The following is a 22,581-nucleotide window of genomic DNA, read 5'->3' as shown; positions in this document are numbered from 1 at the left end:
AGTCACTCAACATATATTAATGGAATTCTTTCCATATTCCAGGCAAAATTCTAATAGCTGGAGGTACACATATAAATTTCATAAAGCCCTTATTGTAAGAAATTCATGTTGTAGTTAGGAAAGATGGGCAATGTAAGTAAATAAGCTCATTTCAGATACTGTTTATGTAACTAGATGAAAATAATGTAAGTGTGATGGAGACTTGCATAGGGAAAGCCTCTGAGAGAAGAGACAAGTGGGCTGAGACCTGTATGACGGGAAAAGGCAGCCATGTGACATCAGGGGAGCAGGTTTTCCAACCAAGAGGAGCAGCAGGTTTAAATCCCTGAGACAGGAATTAGTTTAGGAGGTGATGGAGAACCAGTAAGAAGGCCAACGTAAATGAAATTGAGTGAATGCTGAAGAGATTGGCAGGACCTTGTGAGTCATTGCAAAGAGGTTATATTTTATTCTAGTTCATTCTTGGAAGTCTTTGCAAGTTTTTAATCATGGGATGACAAAGTCTGATTCAATCTTTAAAATTATCATGCCAGATGCTGTTTGAAAGAATGGAATACTGGTCACAATGTGGATGCAGGGAGACCAGCCAGGAGGCTGATAGAATAATCCAGGAGAAAGATGATGGTGGCTTGGCTCAAAGTGGTGGCTTTGGAAACAGAAGTTTTTTGAGATCAAGTTACATAAGAAGGTACAATCGATAGACTTTACTTCTGGATTGGAATCTGGTTATGATGAAAGAAGAAAAAATAAGACCGAGTCTTAGTTTTGGTGCTTAATTGGACAGATAGGGAAGAATTGTGGAGGTGGGGATTCTGGAGCATGGGAGAAAGCCAACGGTCCTATTCCAGCCATGTCGATATTGAGATGGCTTTTAGACATCCAGAGAGGTTAAGTTGTAGTGACTTGAGCCTGGAGCTGAGCAGAGAGGCCATGCTGAAGATGGATTAGACTGCCTGGAAAGAAGTGTAGATAGAGAGGATGGCCCCAGACAGAACAAGCCAGCATTTTGTGATTGTTAGAGGGGAAATAGGTGGAGAAGGCTAATCCATGGAGGCCTATGAGACAGCATGAAAATAAGGCAAGGTGGTTGTGATTACTTTAAAAAAGCCTTAAGGAAAGAAGTGTTTCAAAAGGGGGTGACAATCAACCTCGTCAAATGCTGCAAAGAGACAGATAAAATAATGAGAGAAAATAAACTGTTGGAATGTAGGAGGAGAGGTGCAAGGAGGGGTAAATTAAGGAATAGATGATAAATAGCCTGGATTCAGGAGGGAGAAGGTAGTGTTTGGGCAGCAAGGTAACACTGAGAAATCTTACTAGAGTGCACCAATAACTTTTTTTGCGGGTGATTAAAATGACAAACCTTGGGACAAAAGTCAGGTTTTAGAAACAAGAGCAAGAGCTGTATAACCAAACAACCCAAACTAAATCTTGCGAATGAGTAACTGAGATTAGTGGGGCTCATAGAGCATGTTGTGGCTGTGACCCAAGTCAGCCTAAAATGCTCATGTAGCTTCTGACCTACACAGTCAATTTGCCTAGTTTACTGAGCCTCCGACACTCTGGCTTTAGTACTCTCCATGAGACCATCTTCCTCCAAATGATGTGCTATCAAAGAAGATGGCATTCCCAACTAGAGAAACACATTCTCTGAGCAAGAGGATATGAGTGGAAAAGACATAAATCAATAAAAACAATGCAAGGTGGGATGCAGAACATGGAGTCACAGCAGCGTAGGTAGGTAACAGGCCATAGGATATTAGATAAGGTCCCATTTGAGCCAGGCCTAGAAGGAAGCAGAAATCTGGACTTGCAGTGATGAGGGACCACTTGTGCAAAGGAACTGGTGAGAAGACTTGGTGGTTTGAGAGTCCTTTAGACTAGAAGGCCTGATATTAAAGAATAGCTTCAATTTTGACTTTGAAAAGGTAGGTTTGGGTAGAATTGCAGAGAGCCTAAATGTCAAGTTTAGGGGCTTGGGCTGTATTTGCTTAAGAATGAGATCACAGGAAGGTTTGTAAACAAGGAGATGTTAAATAACAATGATAAAAGCATAAGGGAAACTAGTTTAGAGACTACTCAGGTTAGAGACTCTTACAATACACTGGGTGAGATATACTCATACTTTCGAGTATAGATTATAGATTACAACAATGTGCTACAAGGAAAAATATGCATCAGGAATTTTGTGAGAATAGCTATTTTCTCTCTGTTTTTCTTTCGTTTGTTTTTTTTTATTTTATTTTACTTTGTATTGCCATTCTGGAGAAAAAAAGATGTGAAATATCTTCCACACACCCTGCCCCAACCAAAATTATCTGATTCAGAAGGGGAAGAAGGAAATTCCTCCCCCTCTGTTTTTAAATTTTTTAAAAAATGATCTTTTCTCTCCAGCCTACCCTTTTATTCTGGCTATATCCCTTGTGATTCTACAGGCTTGAAGCAACAGTAATTAAATATTCCATTTCTGCAAGATGGAACAACTAGAAATTATTATACTTAAAATCTCTGGTCATACCTTAATGTCATTTACATGAAGACCTAAAGGAGGTTATTATTCATGTCTGACCACAGTTCCAGAGCCTGAAAGAGACTTCAAGGATGTGACATCATGCTAACTCAACCCTGCGAGTCTGAGCTTGATTTTGGCTGCCTGAGAACTTAAAGTTGTGTTTGCGGGAATGGGCAGAGTTCAGCCAGTTTGGATTGAATTTCTGTAATAGAATGAATATGCTTCCTTGCAAAGAATCTCACAGGAGGAAGTTCTTTCTAGAAATACTCCAAAAACAGACTTACCAAACTGGCACATCCTTCCTTGTCTTGGGTCACTTATTTTGTAGTTTTTCAGCTTACCTAGTACAGTTTTCTCCTTTCTTCACACCTCCAAACATTGCTTTAGGATCTCCTCTCTACTCTAGCTGCCTTGTATTCCTCTGTTACCACAAAAAGTTCGGTGATTGCAAAATGTTTCTTTTTGAATCATAGAAGACTTTGGGACTTAATGTCTTCTTAGAAAAAATAACATTGAGCTGCTAAGTAAGCAGAAGTTTAAAACTGAATAGATTTTTTTTCCCACAAGTCTCTAGAAATTTTATTTTAAGATATAATAACAGTAAGACATCTAATATTTTTAAATAAATTTTTGGAGATTTTACTATAACATGTAACCGGCAAGCCTTCATAAGCATTATTTCAGCTGGGCAAATTCTTCATGCGGCTTCTCATTTTTCACCTTTATACTTCTCAATAAAATATAAGCTGTGCAGCAGCTTTAAACACCCCCACACCCTTGCATTTATACAAAGATGGGACAGGAGGATAGCTTTTAAATCACTAAAACCTGGTCATATCAGAACTGTGGATAAATTGAAAAATGAAAAAGAAATTCTTAGGGTGCATTCCAAATCAAATACCAAAACTTCAGAAATAAGATTCTGTGTAATAAGAGCAATGCCACATTTGGACATACTGGATACGCTCACCTCCAGGAGTGTAACTAGTGCAGCCATCAACTGTAAAGTGATTACCAGCATAACTTTCATACAGGATTTCTCTAATGAATTTGCAAACCATTAGCATTTATGATGGGCCAACATTGTGGTTTGTGTTGCACTTTCATAGAAACACTGTTCCATCCTGTCTGCCTTTCTCTCTCTTTTCTCCACAGGGGTCGATCTCTCAGGTTGATTCCCCATGGAAAGGCTGTTCTTCAAGTTGTACAATATTTCTTCATATGTCCTTTTTGCCACCTTTCATTAGAGACTGTTGAAATTAAATTATATGTTCGTCTTCCTTCACCGCTATTTTCATTAAATTATATGAAGAATATAATTTTCAGTTTAAAATGGAAGGTGATATCAAAAGAGAAAAAAAACATATTTTTCTCAAAAGCACAGGTTGAGTAATAAGAACAGAGGAAAACACCTAAGCATCTTAAAACTTAAATACGTTGGGACTGGGGGAGAGGGGGTGGGGAGATAAAAAAATAAATTATTACTTGTTCCCAAAACAAATTATCTTATGAACGATTGTGAAAACTAGGTTTGGAGGATGCCATTTAGAACCTCACTCATAGTGAGTTGTACTTAAAACTCTGAACTCCAAGCTTATCTTCTTATAATTGAAGATTTTGGAGAACATCTCATTTGTTCTCAGTAGTAATTCTCTCAGACATAGAAAAAATCCTTGAAAAGAATCTTAGCATGGACTGATTTATAGAAAATCAAAATTTTTCATCTGTACTACCTTTTCTAAACTGCAAAAACACCATTGGTGAAATGGGAGAAAGTGGAGGCCTTGACGACACTCGGGTCTTGCTTCAAACCATCCGTTCCACTGCTTACTAAGCATTTGAAATGGAGGCAGTGCATCCACACCTGGCAGGGATGGTCTGAGGATTAAACGAGATAAGGTCTATAAACTGGCTCACATACCAAGTGTGAGATCCATAGCAGGCAAATGCTAAAAAACATCTTCTCTTTCCTTCCCTCCCCAACCCAACCCTCATGCCCATATGTGAAACACTGCTTGAACACTCCCCTCAAATACTTCTACACACCAGGCACACAACAAAAAATTCAATTTAAGTCAGAAACAGGTTTATGAATGCATCAGAAGGACGTACCACTAACATTATTCTAATGTTTTAGGGTACCTTAGATGATCTCAGAAAGGGGGACACGATGACTATGATGGCTCACCAGTCCTCTTCTTGGATCTTCGTCAATGACAGAACATTCCTTACTGGGTAACTATATGCCTGTCTTACATGTTTTCCTAGTCGCCAGTCATGTATAGATTATACCCCAGCAGTATGCTATTCTAAGCATGATATATGACCCACAAGATTAAAAATAAGAATCACCAGTTGAGACATTAAATGAGAAGTTGAATAACATGTTCCTAAAGACTGCTAAACCATAGCCTTTCATAGAAAATCACTCACATTTCATAAATGTGGTCTAATTTCACTAAAGGCTAAATTTACTCTTTAGTAGTTGGTACAATTCTCAGGCAACATTAAATAGAGGACCTAAGGCTACACATAAATGATTTATCCAAAGAGTTAGCCCTAGAGCCCACATAGGGTTTTTTATCCTCTCCCCTCTCTCTCTTGTCCTGAGGACTCACTTGTTTTTGACTATTTCTCTCTAAGCATTAGGTGATATATGGCCAATGTCCACAGCTGTTTTTTTTATACACAGCAAATGGCATCTTGTGTTGCTTTGGTGATAAGGGAGTAGGGATGCAAAAATTATCAGAGAAAAGATGAGAACTGAACTTCACTGAGCTAGGGCTGCAGCCAAGGAAGGAAAAGATTAAATGCTAGGCAAAAACAAGTGGCACCAGAGCATGACCCATGTCTTACAAGAAACAGAAACCCAGACAAATAAATGAGAGAGGGACGTGGATGTAAATGATGCAGAATTGGGAAATGGGAAAGCAGAAGGAACAAATATGGTTAAAAATGGAATTAAAGCCACAGGTGGAAGATAACATAAAGTATAAGAATAATGAAGAAGACGTAACAGAAAAGATAGTGGATTCATTTATTCATTCCTCAAATACTTATTTACTGCTTTCTGTGGACAGGTACTCTTTTTGATCCTGAGCATTCAGAAATGAACCAAACAAAGATTTTACTTTTATGGGTTTACCTTCTAAAAAAGAATACAGTAGCCCCGCTTTATCCATGGTTTCATTTTCCACAGTCTTAGTTAGCTGCAGTCTGAAAATATTCAACAGAAACTTCCCAAAATAAACAATTCATAAATTTTAAATTGTGTATCATTCTGTGCAGTGTAATGGAATCTCACCATCCCACTCCATCTTACCTGGGACATGAATCATCCTTTTGTTCAGCATGTTTAGGCTATCTAGGCTTCCCACCCATTGGTCACTTAGTAGCTGTCTCAGTTATCAGGTAAACTGTCCCAGTACTATAGCAGTTGTGTTCATGTAGCCCTTATTTTATTTAATAATGGTCCCCAAACACTAGATGAGTGATGATGGAAATTCAGATATGCCAAAGAGAAGCCATAAGTGCTTCCTACAAATGTAAAGGTGAAAGTTCTCAATAAGGAAAGGAAAAAAATTTATTCTGACGTTGCCACAATCTATGGTAAGAGAGAAACTTTCATTCATTAAATTGCCTAATTTATAAATTAAACTTTATCATAGGTATGCATATATAGGAAAAACATATTATATATAGGGTTTGGTACTATCCACAGCTTCAGGCATCCACTGGGGGTCTTAGAATGTATCCCTCACAGATAAGAGAGGACTACTATACAGTCAATATGTTAAGATAAATGAGTAAAAATATATATATATTATTAAATGCTGAAAGGTATTAAACATAAAAATAAAGCAAGAAAGGGAGCACCGAGTGCTGAGAGAGGAGTGGCAGGTTGATATTTTATATAAGATAGCCAGGGAACTCCTCAGTGAGGAAGTAACAATAAAAACCTGAAGGAGGTGAAGGAGTGAGCTATGCAGATAACTGGCTGGGAGCATCCAGGCAAAGGGGACAGCAAATTCACAGACCTGAGGTGGGCACATGCCTGTGAGGGAGGAGGAAGCAGGTGTGGAGAAGCGAAGTGGGAAGGACAGTAGAAGAAGAAGTTAGACACATAATGGGGCCAGACCTGGAGGGTCTCAGAAGCTGTCGTGAGATGCCACATTTCCCACTTACACAATGTGAAACCATTGAAGAATAGTGCGTACGTGGGAAACTGGGCCAGTCTGGCTGTTAAGAGCAGACTGAAGAAAAGACAAGAGTAGAAGCAGAGAAACTATCAAGGAAATGATAGTCCAGGGTAGAGATCCCAGTTCCTCTGACCCAGGTGGCAGCAGTGGAGATGGTGGGGGGAAAGGTCAGATTCTGGATATATTATGAAGGAAGTGACAATAGAATTTCCTGAAGATTTTCATGTGCAATATGAAAGAAAGAATAACCAAGGATGATTCCAAGGGTTTTGGTCTAGAAGAGTAGAGTTACAATTTTCTGCTATTATAAAGACTATAGGAAGAGCAAGTTTGGGGTAGAATATCAGGAGTTCAGAATGGTAAGATCAGCAAAGAAATAAGTGTAAGCGGAGAAGATTCAAGATCCAAGGTTAGAAAAGGATGAAATAAAGTTGGAAAAACAGAAAACAAGAAGGCAATAAAGAAGTATGTTGGGTGAAAAGTAAGCAAAATGACTGTGGAGACTGAACAGAGAGGAAGAGCAGTAATGTACTGGGTAATACAGCAGGTTGTGTGTGTGTGTGTGTGTGTGTGTGTGTGGTCTGCCCAGAAGGTATCCAGCCATGAAAAATGGAGACATTTATTGAAGAAAATACAAGATACAAGAAACATTGTACATAGGATGATGATACCTCAGTCCCCTTCAAAGTAGGCACCTTGAGACCCCATACAGTTCTCCCAGTTGCCGTCAGGTGCCTGGTCATATTTTCCTGAATCACATCGATGGTATGAAATCTCTTGCCTTTCAAAGGTGACTTTGGTTTTGGGAAAAGCCTGAAGTCACAGGGCACCAAATCTAGGCTGTAGCGGGGTTGAGTCACCAAAAAACTCTGCAGAAGATGTGATGCATGAGCAGGCACATTATTGTGATGAAGCTGCCAATCACCAGTTGCCCATAGCTGTGGCCTTCTAAATCATGCAAATAGTTTCTGTGAAGGAATATTCAAGCTTAACGCACAATTTGGTGTGGATTAGTTGCTCTACTCGTTCAGTCATTTTTAATTTGACAGCCACACAGTACACATGCTCACTCAACAGCATCCACTGTCCCCCACTGACTAGTACAGTGAAGGTATCATTGTTGATGCATGTGCATTCCAGTCCACTCTCCTTCACTGTCAGTTTACATCGATGTTGTGCAAACCATTCTCATTATACTAACAATGGCTGCAGTTTTTCTGGAAAGACCTTGTGTGTATACAAGGTCTGTCCAGAATACATCCAGCCATGTAATATGAAAAATAGAAGGGAAAAAACATATATATTACTCACCACATATATGTCATTTTTAATATATATGACAACACCTTGAGATGTCAGGGTAACTGAATGAATGAAACCACTTCAGGATGTCAAGATAACTGAAGCACTGGTGGTGATGGATATATGAGGGGAAGAAGGAAGTTGAGGAGTTATAAAATTGAAATTAAAAAATGAGAACTTCATTTTTTAAAATATTAAGCGCAGATGACTGACAATGAAGATCAGGGAAGGTAGTTGTCCACATAAATAAGAAGATAAAAGGGACAGAAGGTCCTAGAGACTGATAAGAAATGGACATGGTAACAAGATGGGCATTGTTGGGAGGACCAGAAAGATGGCAGTTTGGGAAGAGTAAAAGGAAAAGGAAAAGATGGAAAAGAGTTGAATGATCTGCAAGAGAAGCAGGAGGCAAATGAGGTTCAAGGTAGGATGATGGAAATGATGGGAGAGCTTGTGAATAAAAGCTAAGAGCCCCCAAGAGAGTGACAGAAGGGGAAGAACAGGGCGAGAGCCCTACCACATTTGCCTCCTCCCAAAGAAAATTACTGAAGGAAGAGAGGTGTTTCCAAAGACAACAGCCTTGGGTCTACACTGGTGTTCATTTTTGCCTTGGTGCCTTTTGTGCTGTGTAAGTTTAATTAACTGGAAAACAAATTAAAAAATTACCATACCAGGAGGAAAGTTCAGAGAAGGAAAAGCACAGAGCATAAGAAAAGAATGTGCAAAGCCCTGTACATATTGTCCTCTTGTTCAACTCTGAATGACTCAGTTCAGCTCGTGAAATCAGGACTCCCATCTGCCATTGCCAGTGCATTGCTAAATTGCTCCTGGTCCCACCTCTCAGGTTACAACCGCTGAGGGTACAACCATTGTCCCTTAGTCACTTCAGCTCTGACGCAGTAGCTCTACCTCCTGAATTCCTGAGGAAGCAAAGGCCTTTCTCACTCAAATCTTTAGATTTACCCATACAATCGGATTAAAATATACTCTAAACAGGTATGAGGTCACCTCCCTCCACAGTCCTCTGCCTGCATACCCTGGCATCAACCTTTCCTCCCTGGAAAAAACTCAAGACAATGTCACAGAGAAGCTCCTGTGGCCCCCCTGACTCCTGTCTGCTCTTAGGGGCATTTCTGTCCTGGCTAACTCCGTCATCGGTATGCATGCATTTCTCTTTATTTTCTAGGTTATTTATCCCACTGGTCCTTTCTCTAGAACAGTTTTCTTACACCTTTGTAGAGCTCCTAGTTCAGTTCTTATAAGCTTCATGTCAATCTCACTGTAGCTGTGAGCAGCCAGTGGTAACGTCTGCCCTGGATCGCCACATTCCCTTCTTTTGTTCATCTGTGAAGTCAGAATGTGAAAATCACAAATTTTCACTGACAGATGCTAGAATTTGCCAAGTCAACTTCTGTTTCTTTTGTAATATTTTGTTTCCCAGTCTCAGCTTTTCACTTTCCCCTTGAAATCCTCCCTGAACTGCAGTGAGAGTTTAATTAGCCTGGGTTGATTACTTTGTTCTTTTAAAATATTTATTTCCAAATTATCAAGTATGATGATTTGATAAATTATTGTATTTTATATATTAATATTTTATGTAATTGTAAAAGCTGAGAAAATATAGAAACATACAGATTAAAAAATGAAGATTATCCATCATCTCACTACTGAGGAAACATATACACTATTTAATCTTGTCACATTCCCCATCTAGTAAGGATTATATTTGCCATAGTTGAGATCATACTGTATCTTGTTTTACACACCTGACATTATATTAGGAATATTATTATTTATCATTAAAAATCTTTCTAAAGATGACTGTAATGATATCGTAGCATTCAATGACACAGAAGTATCTTAATAGAGTCATTCCTTTAATTTCGACCCTCAAGATGGCTCTTACTTTTTGAATACACAAGGGCTAGTTCACACAAGTGGAAATACTGGATCAGAGTACAAATAAATGTAATGTTATCGCTACAAAAATGAGCTTTATGAAAACGTTCGATGAGTTTTCTGTCTCACCAACAGCTTAAGTCCCTGGACCTGTCTTCATTGCCTCCTAGCAGATGTGTGGTATCCCGAGGCACAGCGTAGAAACCCTTCGAGGGTCAGTCCCAAGCATCTTTGGCATCCTGTTTCCCAAGGTGGGGCATCTGGGTGATTTTAAGTGAAACATAGATAATTGATTTTTATTTGGACACTCAAGGAAAATATTAGAGAAGTATATTGCACACATGAAATTTTTGATTTTATAAACATTATTGCTCATGATGAATAAAACACTTGCTTAAAAAGAGGATTCAATTACAAAAACTTTGACAAAAGATGATACTTGGAGTTACCCAGTCAGGAAGACAGTACATGAGTAATTAGTTCGAATAGCACAGCCGCAGCTCTCAGCCAGAGTGTGTTAGTCACTTTCCTACAAAATAGCCTAACAGCCAGCACTCTACACTGTTTTCCGCCTCTGAAAATACTTTTATAAATACTTTCTAATAATCAGGAATATAATAGGAGGAAGAAAACTAACAAAATTAAAGAATCTATATGCCTTCCCACTTTATAATTAGCCTGCAGTAAATATGTCACAATGAAACTATATATTTTTAGGAAAATATTTCCAAAGAAATGTCTGTAATTATAGTGACCCTAATTTGGTGTCACATGTTTAATTGAATGAAATGAGGACTTATAGTTTATCTTCTTTAACCCAGAGCTGCTTTCACACCCTACTATCCATGTGTTAGTTGGAACTCCAGATGGCAAAGTAAAACATAGTATTTATACAAACACCTGACTTGAAGTCAGCATTTCCCAAAATGGGGTCCCTGAGCCACCTGCCTCCCAATCAGAGGCTTCTGAAAAATGCCAATCCTGGGGTTCCTCCCCAGAACTCTGTAGGCGATTCTGATGCACAGTGAAGCCTAAGAGCCACTGCTTGGAGTAGGAAAGGATGAAAGTCTGAGGACTTCAGACCACCTCGAACAAAAAAAGTTCTTGGAGCCTAGGGCAGTCTTTACAAAGCAGTGGCCAGAAACATTAAAAGCATCACTGACCACCAATGACATTTAACATGGCCCGAATCTGGCAAACACCTTCATTGACTTATTCACTTAACACATAGTCATTCAGCTTCCCCTCAGTACCAGTCATTGTCCCAGCAAACAAGACAGATTTACCAACTTATTGAGGGACTTTTATTTTTTCCACAGACATACACAAAAATAATGGAAATTAATACAGAAATTAAATCTGCTTGATGGAAATTTTAGTTTTAGCCAGTTTCATAAGAACTACATGTGATCAATAAAATGAAAGGTTTTAATATTAATAGCCCAGTAATCAATATAAAATTTGTCTTATTACCAGGTGAGAATTCTGAATTTAGAAACTTCTTTGAGCAAAGGGCGTTGGGCGTATGTTAGCTTCATGCTCACAGGACTAAGTTCCAGTTGCTGTTTCATTGCCCGGGGTCCTCACTACTCTGTTGTTTCACCTGGTTAATATTCGAAGGGAGCTGGTTTCTTAAAAAATGGTTTTCCATGAATGCTTTTGAAGTGCTTTCATTTTAAGTCCCAGGCTGAAACCAGGGCACTTTGGAGGTAAGTAAATGCCAACCCTGTGCTTGAAAAAAAAGTGTGAATTCAGTGTTTGAATGCAGATTGGATTTCACTCTGGAAAGCTGTGAGACTCTTCCTCCTGCTTGGGAACCTAATACAAACCCTCGCAGGCCGCCACCTTTCCAAAGGCAGCCCACGAGGCACGTGCACATTCCTGTCCTTAGTAAATAACTTTAATTAGCATGATGTAATAAATTTTAGCAGAAAGTGCATTATTCCAAACAGTTTCTTTTTTCAAGTGTGTTGGCCAGCACCCTTTGCTGAAACAAAGGAACCCGCCACCTGTACCTCTGAGCACAAATTCAGCACAAAGAACCAGTGTTCAGAAGCTGTTGCTACCTGGCCAGGAAAGCCTGAGGGCAATATTTGCCAAGTTCATGGCCAGGACCTTCTCTTGAGCAAAGGAACTAGAGCACACACTGCGAGCCCCAGCGTGCCCTGCCTGTAGGTTTAGAAAGAGAGCACCACTTCCCTGAAGTCCGCTTGAGGTCTCTGATAAAGGGGGAGGGAGCCAGCCCTCTCAGACATAAGGAGTCAGGATTCTAAAATACTCCAGGGAGAATGTTTGATTCATGTTTAGAGCCATGTTTTTTAAGAATGACAAATTTTTTTCTATGAGAAGATTTTTAAAAATTTATTTTAAAATTCTTATTATTTATGTTTGATGACCTAGTGAACACAAAAAGAAATTCATTAGGAGAACTGAGATATCACATTTGTTACTGTGTCACAGTAAGTCCATAATGTACCCCCAGATGTGTGAAAAAGTTCACTTTTAAGCTTTCTTTATATCAGATATTTTTCAATGAGCATATATTGTTAATAGTCATTAAGCGTATCATTATGACTGTTATTCCCTGTAAAATATATTTATTTCACATTTATCTATTTCACTACTTCAATCCATTAATAAACAATAAGATCTGTCTGAGATAAACTAAAAATAGTTCAATAAAAAGTCGGATAAAAATAAAAATTTAAAGAGTCTAGAAATATATTAACTTAGAGTCTACTTGAATTTCTGGATATGTTAGTTACACTGGTGGAAGATTTTTTCTCTTTAAAAATGGGCCAGGATTTAATTTTCCGTATTTTATTCCCTAAATAAATAATTACTGAGCATCCTGCAAGCCAGAAGCTGTACTAGAAGGTGGGGTATGGAATTTTGAGCAAAAACAGACCAGGGCAGTCTCAGGACTGATCTCCAACTTGAGCCTTTATCAGAATCACTCAGAGAGTTTATTGAACTAAAGATTGCTGGACCCCATTCCCAAAGTTTCTGATTCAGTAGGTCTAGGTTGGAGTGATCATTTGCCTAACAAAATCCTAGGTGGTATAGATCCTAGGTGCTACTGGTCGGGGAAACACCAACTTTGAGAAGCACAGGTCTAAAGGCCTGACAACAAACTGAGGGTAAGTGTTCAAAAGGAAAGGAACACAGTATTAGGAGAGAATAAGGACCTAACTTAAGCAGGAAGGGTCCAGAGATCTGAAGGAGGATGGAGCTGGCAAATTTAAGGGAGTGAGCAGGAGAGCATTCCTAACTCTGAGAGTCAGCTCAAAATGTTTATGGCCAGAGGAAACAGTTCCAGCAAGTGAAAGGTACTCAGTGTGGCCAAGGTACTGGATGTACGGAAAAGCGTCTTGTGAAAGGAGGCTAAAGAGGAAGAGATACCAAGCGGGACTTTACCTATTGTGATAAGGATTAGGGGTTTTTATCCAAGAGCAATGGGAAACATTTAAGGATGTTAAAGCAGATGATATGATGAGATGTGTTCTATATACTCTGTACAGAGTATGCAGAATAGCTGGAGGATGCTCAGAAGAGAAACAAGGTGGTTGTCTAATATATATGTTCTCAAATGGAAGGAGAATCAGTGGTCAAAGCCATGGCAGCATCACAGAACAGGGAGGTAAGGAAAGCTCCTGTCTGGCCCACACTCACAAGGATGGCCCTCAGGATCCATGACCACCTGTTGTGCTTCAGACACTCTTGTGACAATCCTAACAATCCAAGAGACTGAAAGGCATATCAGCAAAATAACTGAAAGCCTTCATTAGCAGACTAGATAGACGTCGTTTCCCCATCCCAAAGGAACAAAGGGCATCAGACTGTGGAGTCCAGCCCGTCATCCTTAACAAGCACAAAACCTCCAGCTGTTCACACACAAAGGGTGTATTTTACAACCAGCCTGCATCTGTTCCAATAAGGACTGGTATTGCGTGGCACGACAGTGTTTACTTTTCAACTAGCTTTTAAAAAAATCTACAAGGCATGTGCTAGAGAAGCCTGAAATGAAAATTTAGCTCATGGAAAAATGAGAAACAACACCCCCCAATAGAAGTTAGATACCGATCTCATTGCTCCATTCCCTCATCTCTATACCCTGCCCTGCAGCAAGTGCAATCAGCTCCACCTCCAAAATCCAACCACTTCTCACCATCTAGTCCAAGCTACCAGTATCTTTTGCCTGGACGGCTGCAACCACCTTGTAACTGAGCATCCTGCTTCCATTCTCTGTCCCTACAGTCCATTCTCCCCCATCAGCCAGAAGTTCCCTTTACAATTAAGTCACAGCATCTTGCTTAAATCCTTAAAGGTTTCTATAGAAGAATCCTTACCAGAAGGCATCTTTAAGGCTCAACATGAGCTAGCCTGGAGGACCTTTAGAACCTCATCTTGAGCCCCTCGGCCCCTCTTATTTCCTTCAACCAGGCCAAGCTTAGTCCTGCACACAGGATGCGGCCCACATCCCACGCCTGGAACACTCTCCCTGGCTCTTCATGCCAGCTTCTTTCCATCACTGAGGTTTCTGGCTAACATTTCGGGCCTTCTGGTGGCCCTGTCTAAAACGTCCTCTTCAGTGCACTGTATCACGTGATCTTGTGTTATCGTTCTCCTGGCACTTATCCCTCTGTAAACTTAGTGTGTTTCTTAATTTGTTCTTCTGTTCTCTTCTGTCTTCCTCCTGCAGAAAGTAAGTCCCATCACTGCAGGGGCCTCATTGGTTGTACAGATTACAGTGCCCCCAGCATCTATTATGTAATCTGCTACATAGTAATTCTTCCATGAATTTTGGGTGGTTTTGAATGAGAGTAGCAGTAACCTACCTCAAAAAAAACGGAGTCAAGAATTTAGTATTTAGACTTGACATGTGTTCCCTTAAATACAGATTCATATCTAAGAGCACGGTGATTACCTACATCAGGGCTTCTCTCAGTGTTCATGTACATGCAAATTTCCTGGGGATCTTTGTTAAAATACAGATTCTGATTTCTAACAAGATGTCTTCCAGGTGTCCCAACACTATTTAGATAGGAGGCACTCTTAAGTCCGTGATAGCAGAATAATGACCCCTCAAAGATGATCCCCTAAAGCTATGGCTATTTTACATTACATTGGCAAGAGGGAATTAAGATTGCAGGTGGAGTTAAATTTCCTAGTCAGCTGAGATTAAAGCCAGTGTAATCATAAAGGAGCTATTTGAGAAGAGCCAGTGTCAGAGTTTTGCTGGTGAAAATGACTCAAGGGCCAGTGCTGGCGTTCATGGCGGAAAAGGGAGCCAGAAGCCAAGGAATGTAGGCAGACCCTGGAAACTGGAGAAAACCAGGAGAGGTACTCTCCCCTAGAAACTTCAGAAGGAATACAGCTCTGCTGACCTGTACTTTGACCTAAAAAACTGTAAGCTAATATACATATTTGTGCTGTTTAAAGCCACTAGGTTTGTAATAATTTGTAACAGCAGCAATAGGAAACTAGAACAAACATCCTTGCAGGAAGGTCTGAAAGTACCGGGTTCTTCCTTCAGTAACAGAGGAGGGAGAAGCAGATGTGTATGGGCTAGTTACTTCTAACTGTTAGAATTTTAATTGGAATTACCACCTATTTTAACCTGCAATCTACCAGTAAAAAGACTTACTTTTCCCTAAAAGAAAATATCACACTGATTCTCAGGACCCTAACATCTAAAAGAAAAGATTTCAACATGTGAGCCTAGCAGCATCAAAATCACCTAGGAACATGTTAGAAATGCATATTCCCAGAACCCATCCCAGACTTACTCAATTAGAAACTTTGGGAGTGCCACTCACAATCTGTGTTTCAACAAGTCCCTCAGGTAATTCTGGTGCTAGCTCTGGTTTTAGAACCACTGATCTAACATTAGCACATGTACCACTGTGTTTCATGTTGTCCACACATACAGAACATAACATTGTTTTGTAACTTTTACAGTGTATTTTCTTGGGCATTAAATGTTTACCTGTTCTTTCCAAAAGAGTCAGCTACAACAACAAACAGGTTCAATTTCACCAAAGCAGAAGTAGTTTCAAGTCCCTGCTGTGGATTAGAATAGAAATGTAAAGATTGGTACTGATTTGCATATGGTGTTAGGGGTCCTGAACCAGAGTCCATATCTGCGTTTCAGGCCAGAGAAGATTATAAAGCATATAGATTTTCCTTATGCTTCTTCCCTGTTCACAAACTTCTTTCATAAAAACCTTTAGATGCCAGACCACAGAGAGGGGTTAGACAAGTGTCTACCTTCATCCAAGGTTGTTGGAAAATACACTAGTGTGTTCAAGTGTCAAATACTGATATTTACTCTTATAAAGGGATTCTCTTAAAAAATCAGGTATCAGATCTACAGCACATTCCTGTTTTCTTCAGAAAACTAGTACTTTAATAAATGATACAATCTTTCTTTGCCTCTCCCATTTTATCCCCTCATCCATGTCTAATCAAATGTAGTGACATGTTTGGACTAGCTAAAGGCATTCTCTTAAACAGTGGAGTTTTTATAATCAAAACACATTTTAAGTGTTTTTCTTTGTTTTGTATTTATTGGCTAGCCATTACTTCAAGTTTCTTCTTAATACTGTAAAATTGTTCCTTAGTCTTTTTGTTCTTATCTGAGTCTAGGAGTTGTGGGCCTGAGAGAAGCCAACACTCGGCATCGGCTAACGGCTCTGGGGCCGAGCTTTACAGCCCAGGGCCGTATTTTACAGGGGTAACCTTGAAAAGGTGAACAGAAGGCCTGAAAACACGAAAGTTACAAAGTGGCTAAAAGCAGCCCGAGGGTGGGTTATGTGGTGGAGACAGACGGGTCTGGTCCTGATTAGATTAAGAAACTTCCAGATTCTTCTCTTTCCACTCCCTGCTCCCTGCCCCACCCTGCCCCAACTTTTAAGTTATCAGTTGTCGGTGCCGAAGGGAAGGTTAGGGTCTTAAGACAGAATTGCTTAGAAGAACAAAGCAAACAAGTCACAGGTACTCTCACTGCAACCAGCAACAATGATTAGTGATAGCCTTAGCCAAAAGTTGCTAGAAATGTTGGAAACCCTTCCTTTTCAAAAAGGGCAGCTCCTTCAAAGGAAGTCGGGAAGAGTTAGGCAAATTTGGAGCTCTCTGGTTATTTAGGTTTTGCATTGTCACTTCCATCAAGATAGTCACCCTCTTTCCATCCTCTCAGGTTTCAGACTGTGGAACCCAGTCCCCTCATTTGCAATGGAAATGTGAATAACCTACTTTCCTGGCAGGGGAAGGTCTCCATGCAAAGGTTGAAAGGCATTCTTTCCTCATTGTCTGAGGCAGGAGATGAAGCCTAAAGCAAAAACGACCTGGGCCTGTGGCCACTTGTGGAGGAGGGGCTGCAAAGGTTGCGATTTTAATTCCCAAATTCAGGTTGACAGTAATGAAGGGTAAAGTGGGTTATGAGAATTCTGCTACTGCTTGCAGATGTCAGAAATATGGAATGATGTTTTGTTTCGGTAAATGTGTTCATGATGAGCCTGCACTTATTCTCCGTTCTCCTCTCTCCTGGTTCCACATCTCCCCAGACATAGAGGCACTTATATTATGTTTTTATGGATGCAAAATTGTGAAAGCATTATGAATGTATTATGCACTTATTATATAGACTGTGGGAGGTGTAAGAACTACAACATGTAAAATAAAAATTACAACTTTAATTCTCAACAAATGATCGTTCTGTTACTTTTGCATGTTTAATTCCTAGTTATTTTAGAAAATATATACATAAGTTTAAGTTGCTTTTTGAACCTAACATGCAGTTGTTAATCTCATTGCTAACATTTAACATTATGAACAAAATCGTTTGTGAGAGGGTACTTTTTTGGAGAAGAAAAAACTGTAAAAGAGCAAGTTAGCATTTTTATTCTGCCTCAGCTTTTCATCTCTTTGAAGAGACTCTTTCATATACTTTAGATTCTTGCTCTTAAACAAGGCAACACACGCAGTGGAATGTTCTTCCCAATGCTGCTCTTATGCTGCCCAATTTGGAGCCTGAACATTTTCAGCAGGACTCCAAGAGGCAGAAGTGACAAAAAGTCAGGAAGCACAGTCATAGCCAAACATGCCTTTGGTGGCTACATTGGGCTGTATTTTCCTCTGAAGTTTAATTTGTCATGTGGCAGTCTCTGAAGTTTGTGTTGGAATACAACATGCAACAGTATTTATGGTTTGCCTTCAGTGAATCCAAATTGTAAGAATCACTTAGGAAAGAATGGGATGTGGATTTTTTGTTTCCAGGAGAGGAATCCAATATCCACTTAATTATGCCATAAATCATTAGTAAAACAAGAGATAGGGCTGTTATTACACGTAACATTTGCCATCGATTTTATCTACATAGGGCATAATTCACTTTCACACATCCTGCTGTCCAATGTCCATACATATCAGAGCTTTATAAAATCCAATAAAAATGGTTTTCTTCCGGGCAACTAAATAGCATGATAAGATTGAGGAACTAATTTCTTGCTAAGTCTGTTTTGCACAGCAAACATCAGAATGTGGGCAATTCCCATCTGCTGAGCAGCTGCAATTCAGACCACAAAGTGCAAAGTACACATAAGCGTTCTACACTTAATACTGGATCTGTTATTACTCATTAAAACTGAGCTGGGAGCCTTAAAGGAACAGGAGCCCTGGGCTCTCCTCTGCATCCGTCCTCTACACCTGACACCCCATGTTACGTCTCTCCCTGGGCAGCACTCTTCCAGAGACCTCAATGAGGAATTCTGGGTGTCCATCAGCATCTATCAGGATCCTCTCTCTGCACTGACAGAGAACAGTGCCAGGGTCTGTCCGGGGGAAGATTATGATTCTGTGTTCATGTAGTTAGATATCCAGCTTACATGGAAGTTTGCCATTCCCTAGTTTTGTAAAAACACTATCTAGATTATTTACTGGGTGATGTTTTCTAAAGAATATCCAGATTTTAGAAAGTCAATTTTTATATATCACACATAAAATGTACATGCTGTTTGATTGAACCTTGCATCTACTTCTTGGGTATCCTTGTGGCTTCTACATGCCGCATATTTATAAACTGAGAAGATTAGATGTGGAATCCATTTCTTATCACCCATTTTATAGCTTTGTTAGGCCAATTGAACTGAGCAATCTGATTTTGGTTGAGTGAACTCTTTGGGTGCTAAGAGGGAAGGGTTCTCTTTTATGTTTTTTGGGGGGCAGTCCATATGTAACATTTTAGTATACCCTAAAAATCTATTACAGTTAACTTTGACAAGTCATGGTATACATTAAATCGGTGTCCCATTTCCTGACTAGGGCTGCCTAGATAACACTTTGGTGATTACCTTTGGATTTCCTACACTACATAATCCCTATACTTATTTTTGGTCCCTTTTAGACTGTAGATCCTTCCATATAGGTGTGACCCCTGGTCACCTCTCCATGAAACAGCCTAATTCTTGCCCCTCTACCCCAATGCTGTTGCAATGGCCCCACTCATCTTGCTACATCTTGTTCTGTTCTGAAATCTGTTTTCCTTAAGTTCCCTAGTGGCCCTTAGCATCCTCATGTCTTTTTCTTGCCAAGAACCTTCAGTAGCTGCCCATTGCTTGTAGGGTGAATTCTAAGCTTCTTAAAATGGTTCATGAGCTTCTTATCTGCTTCTTCAGCTCATTGCTCACCACTCTCCATTTTACATGTCACACTCAGAATCCCAACTCCTTGAGTTTTCTCCACAACCACTATAGAAAGAGCTACCTGTCCTTGTTACTGTTTACTTTGCTCGGTAAGCTCCTCGCCACTTCCTGATTTAATTCCTACTCTCCAGAGTTTGCTGTACATCTATTCCTCCAGGCTCTCACTCACCCTCACAACATGACTGAGGCCTCTTGATTGTGCTCACACAGTGAATGCATGAATGAATGACCACTAATACAGGTGTTCTGTGAGGGGACATGATGTGAATCAGTCAGCAGATGGTCAGTCTAACAATAACATTTCAGCTCCTTGTGTTCCTAATGCCAACAAGTCAACTTAGAATGTTCAAGCTACATTCTATTCTGTGTTGTATTAGACCCATTGTTTCATCAGCTGTATAAAGGGATCATCTTTAAAAGGTCCTCTGGTCAGAACATATAATTGAAATGTGATCATCTTTTAGTGTTTGGTATGCACTCCTCATTGATACAGTTAACTTCTTCAGCTAACTTCTAAATATTCTTTGCTAATTCCTCACTTCATTGCACCATTAACTTACCTAGTTTTATTTCAACACTATTTTACTGAGCTTGCTCTACTCTTCTCCCATACTCCAATACTTCAACATATCATCGACAGTCAGAAAGAAAGAAAGAAAAGGAAGACTTCTGTGATACTTGATAGATTGGCTGACTTTCTCTGCATAGAGCCAGGTAATACATATCTAGGGCTTTGTGGGACATCTGGTTTCTGTCACAATGATTCAACTTTGCAGTTCTAGCAGGAAAGCAGCTATAGACAATAAGCCGACAAATTAGTGTGGCTGTATTCCAATAAAACTTTATTGGAATAAAGACCATCTGCTTTACAAAAAGCAGATGGCCCAAGACCACAGTCTGCCAATTGCCTGGGTCATTTGGAGGCTTATTTCTGTGGAGGAAGATTTTGTTCAGATACAGAAACATTTTCCAAATAGCTTGTTCCCAAGGAATAATCTTTCTAATTATACATAATCCTGAGGTAAATACTTTTTATATATATATTTTATTGATTATGCTATTACATTTGTCCCATTTCCCCCCTTCCCTCCCCTCCACCCTGTATCCCCTCTCCCACCCACGTTCCCCCCTTTATTTCACGTCCATGTGTCATTCTTATGAGTTCTTTAGCTTCTACCTTTCCCGTACTGTTCTTGCCCTCCCCCTATCTATTTTCAACCTACATTCTATGCTACTTATTCTCTATACCTTTTCCCCCCCTCCTCTCCTCCCACCCCCCTGCTGCTAACCCTCCATGTGCCCTCCATTTCTGTGGTTCTGTTCCTGTTCTAGTTGTTTACTTAGTTTCTTTTGGTTTTGCTTTAGGTGTGGTTGTTAATAATTGTGAGTTTGCTGTCATTTTACTATCCATGTCTTTTCTTTATCTTCTTTTCTTAGATAAGTCCCTTTAACATTTCATAAAATAAGGGCTTGGTGATGATGAACTCCTTTAATTTGACCTTATCTGAAAAGCACTTTATCTTCCCTTCCATTCTAAATGAGAGCTTTGCTGGATAGAGCAATCTGGGATGTAGGTCCTTGTCTTTCATGACTTGGAATATTTCTTTCCAGCCCCTTCTTGCCTGTAAGGTCTCTTTGGAGAAATCAGCTGACAGTCTGATGGGAACTCCTTTGTAGGTGACTGTCCCCTTATCTCTTGCTGCTTCTAGGATTCTCTCCTTCGTTTTTACCTTGACTAATGTAATTATGATGTGCCTTGGTGTGTTTCTTCTTGGGTCCAACTTCTTTGGGGCTCTCTGAGCTTCTTGGATTTCTTAGAAGACTGTTCCCTTTGCCAGATTGGGGAAGTTCTCCTTTATTATTTGTTCAAATAACTTTTCCACTTGTTGCTCCTCCCCTTCTGGTACCCCTATAATTCGAATGTTGGAACGTTTAAAGGTGTCCTGGATGTTCCCAAGGCTCTCCTCGATTTTTTGAATTCTTATTTCATCATGTTTTCCTGCTTGATTGATTCTATCTTCCTTCTGGTCCACTGTATTGTTTTGAGACTCAGATACCTTCCTGTCTCTATTGGCTCTCCTCCGCGTATCTTCCTTCATCTCTTTTATGGTAACCTGCATCCTTTCATCTAAATTGCGCCCAAAATCAACCAATTCCGTGAGCTTTCTGATCACCAGCGTTTTGAACTGTGCATCTGATAGATTGGCTATTTCTTGGTCGCTCAAAAGGATGAGTCCTGGGGGACTGATCTGCTCTGTTGTACACATGTCTTATGTCTTTCCCTGTCTCTCTCTTTTTTTTTTTTCCGGTCTAGTCGCTCTTGTTATGGTGGGGGGCGGAGCCTTAGGTGTTCACCAGGGCTGGGCGCCCCAGTCACTAGATTGTGACGTTATATGTGGGGGCGGGGGCGGGAGCAGGGATGGGAGGGAATCAATGGCGGCAGTTCAGTTCTCCTGGGCCCAGACCCTTCCCCGGGCTCCTGGGCTGCGAGCTCTGCCCTGGTCCACAATCGCTGCCCTACTAGGTCCGCCAGCTGCAGCTTGCGTACTCAGGGATCACCGCTGCGTTCTTGCGCCCCGGATGGCTGTTGCGCCGATTCTGCGCCAAACTTTCCCCAACCTCCGCACGCCGGCGACCGGCACCAGCCCCGTGCCCTCCCGGCTCGCCCTCTCCTACCGGTCTGGATGTACGGGTCTACTTCAACTTCTTGGCTGTCCGACTTCCATTCAGATAAATCCTCTGCCAGTTCTATGTGTTATGCTGACCGTAATTTATTGTTGTTCTAATCTTGGTTGTGCGAGGAGGTACGGTGCGTCCACCTATTCCTCCATCTTGCCGGAAGTCAATAATCCTGAGGTAAATACTTTGAAGGATACTTGTACTATATGTTACCGAGCAGTTTTATCAGAAACAGAAGCTGAGGGAATAAGATTACATAAAAATTCATTTGCTTTAATAACAACTCTCA

At 40.2% G+C, this 22,581-nt stretch overlaps 1 protein-coding gene across 5 annotated transcripts in view; it reads left to right on the top strand.

The window, feature by feature from the left end:
• The window catches only part of RASSF6 (Ras association domain family member 6), a 66,993-nt gene that overhangs the window by 5,507 nt on the left and 38,905 nt on the right, over window positions 1–22,581 (top strand). For 3 of the 5 annotated variants that reach the window (XM_045858154.1, XM_045858153.1, XM_045858157.1), the window contains exon 2: window positions 4,650–4,747. In XM_045858154.1, coding sequence (XP_045714110.1) covers window positions 4,683–4,747 — 65 coding nt within the window. In that variant the 5' untranslated portion in view covers window positions 4,650–4,682. Of the gene's footprint in view, window positions 1–533; window positions 689–4,649; window positions 4,748–22,581 lie in introns of all 5 variants that reach the window. The other 2 variants (XM_045858156.1, XM_045858155.1) reach the window with 1 other exon arrangement.

This window comes from Phyllostomus hastatus, unplaced genomic scaffold (assembly GCF_019186645.2).
Source record: "Phyllostomus hastatus isolate PE091 unplaced genomic scaffold, TTU_PhHast_1.1 phas_scaffold_1674, whole genome shotgun sequence".
In the NCBI taxonomy this organism is placed as follows: domain Eukaryota; kingdom Metazoa; phylum Chordata; class Mammalia; order Chiroptera; family Phyllostomidae; genus Phyllostomus; species Phyllostomus hastatus.
This window is presented reverse-complemented; position numbering and strand designations above follow the sequence as displayed.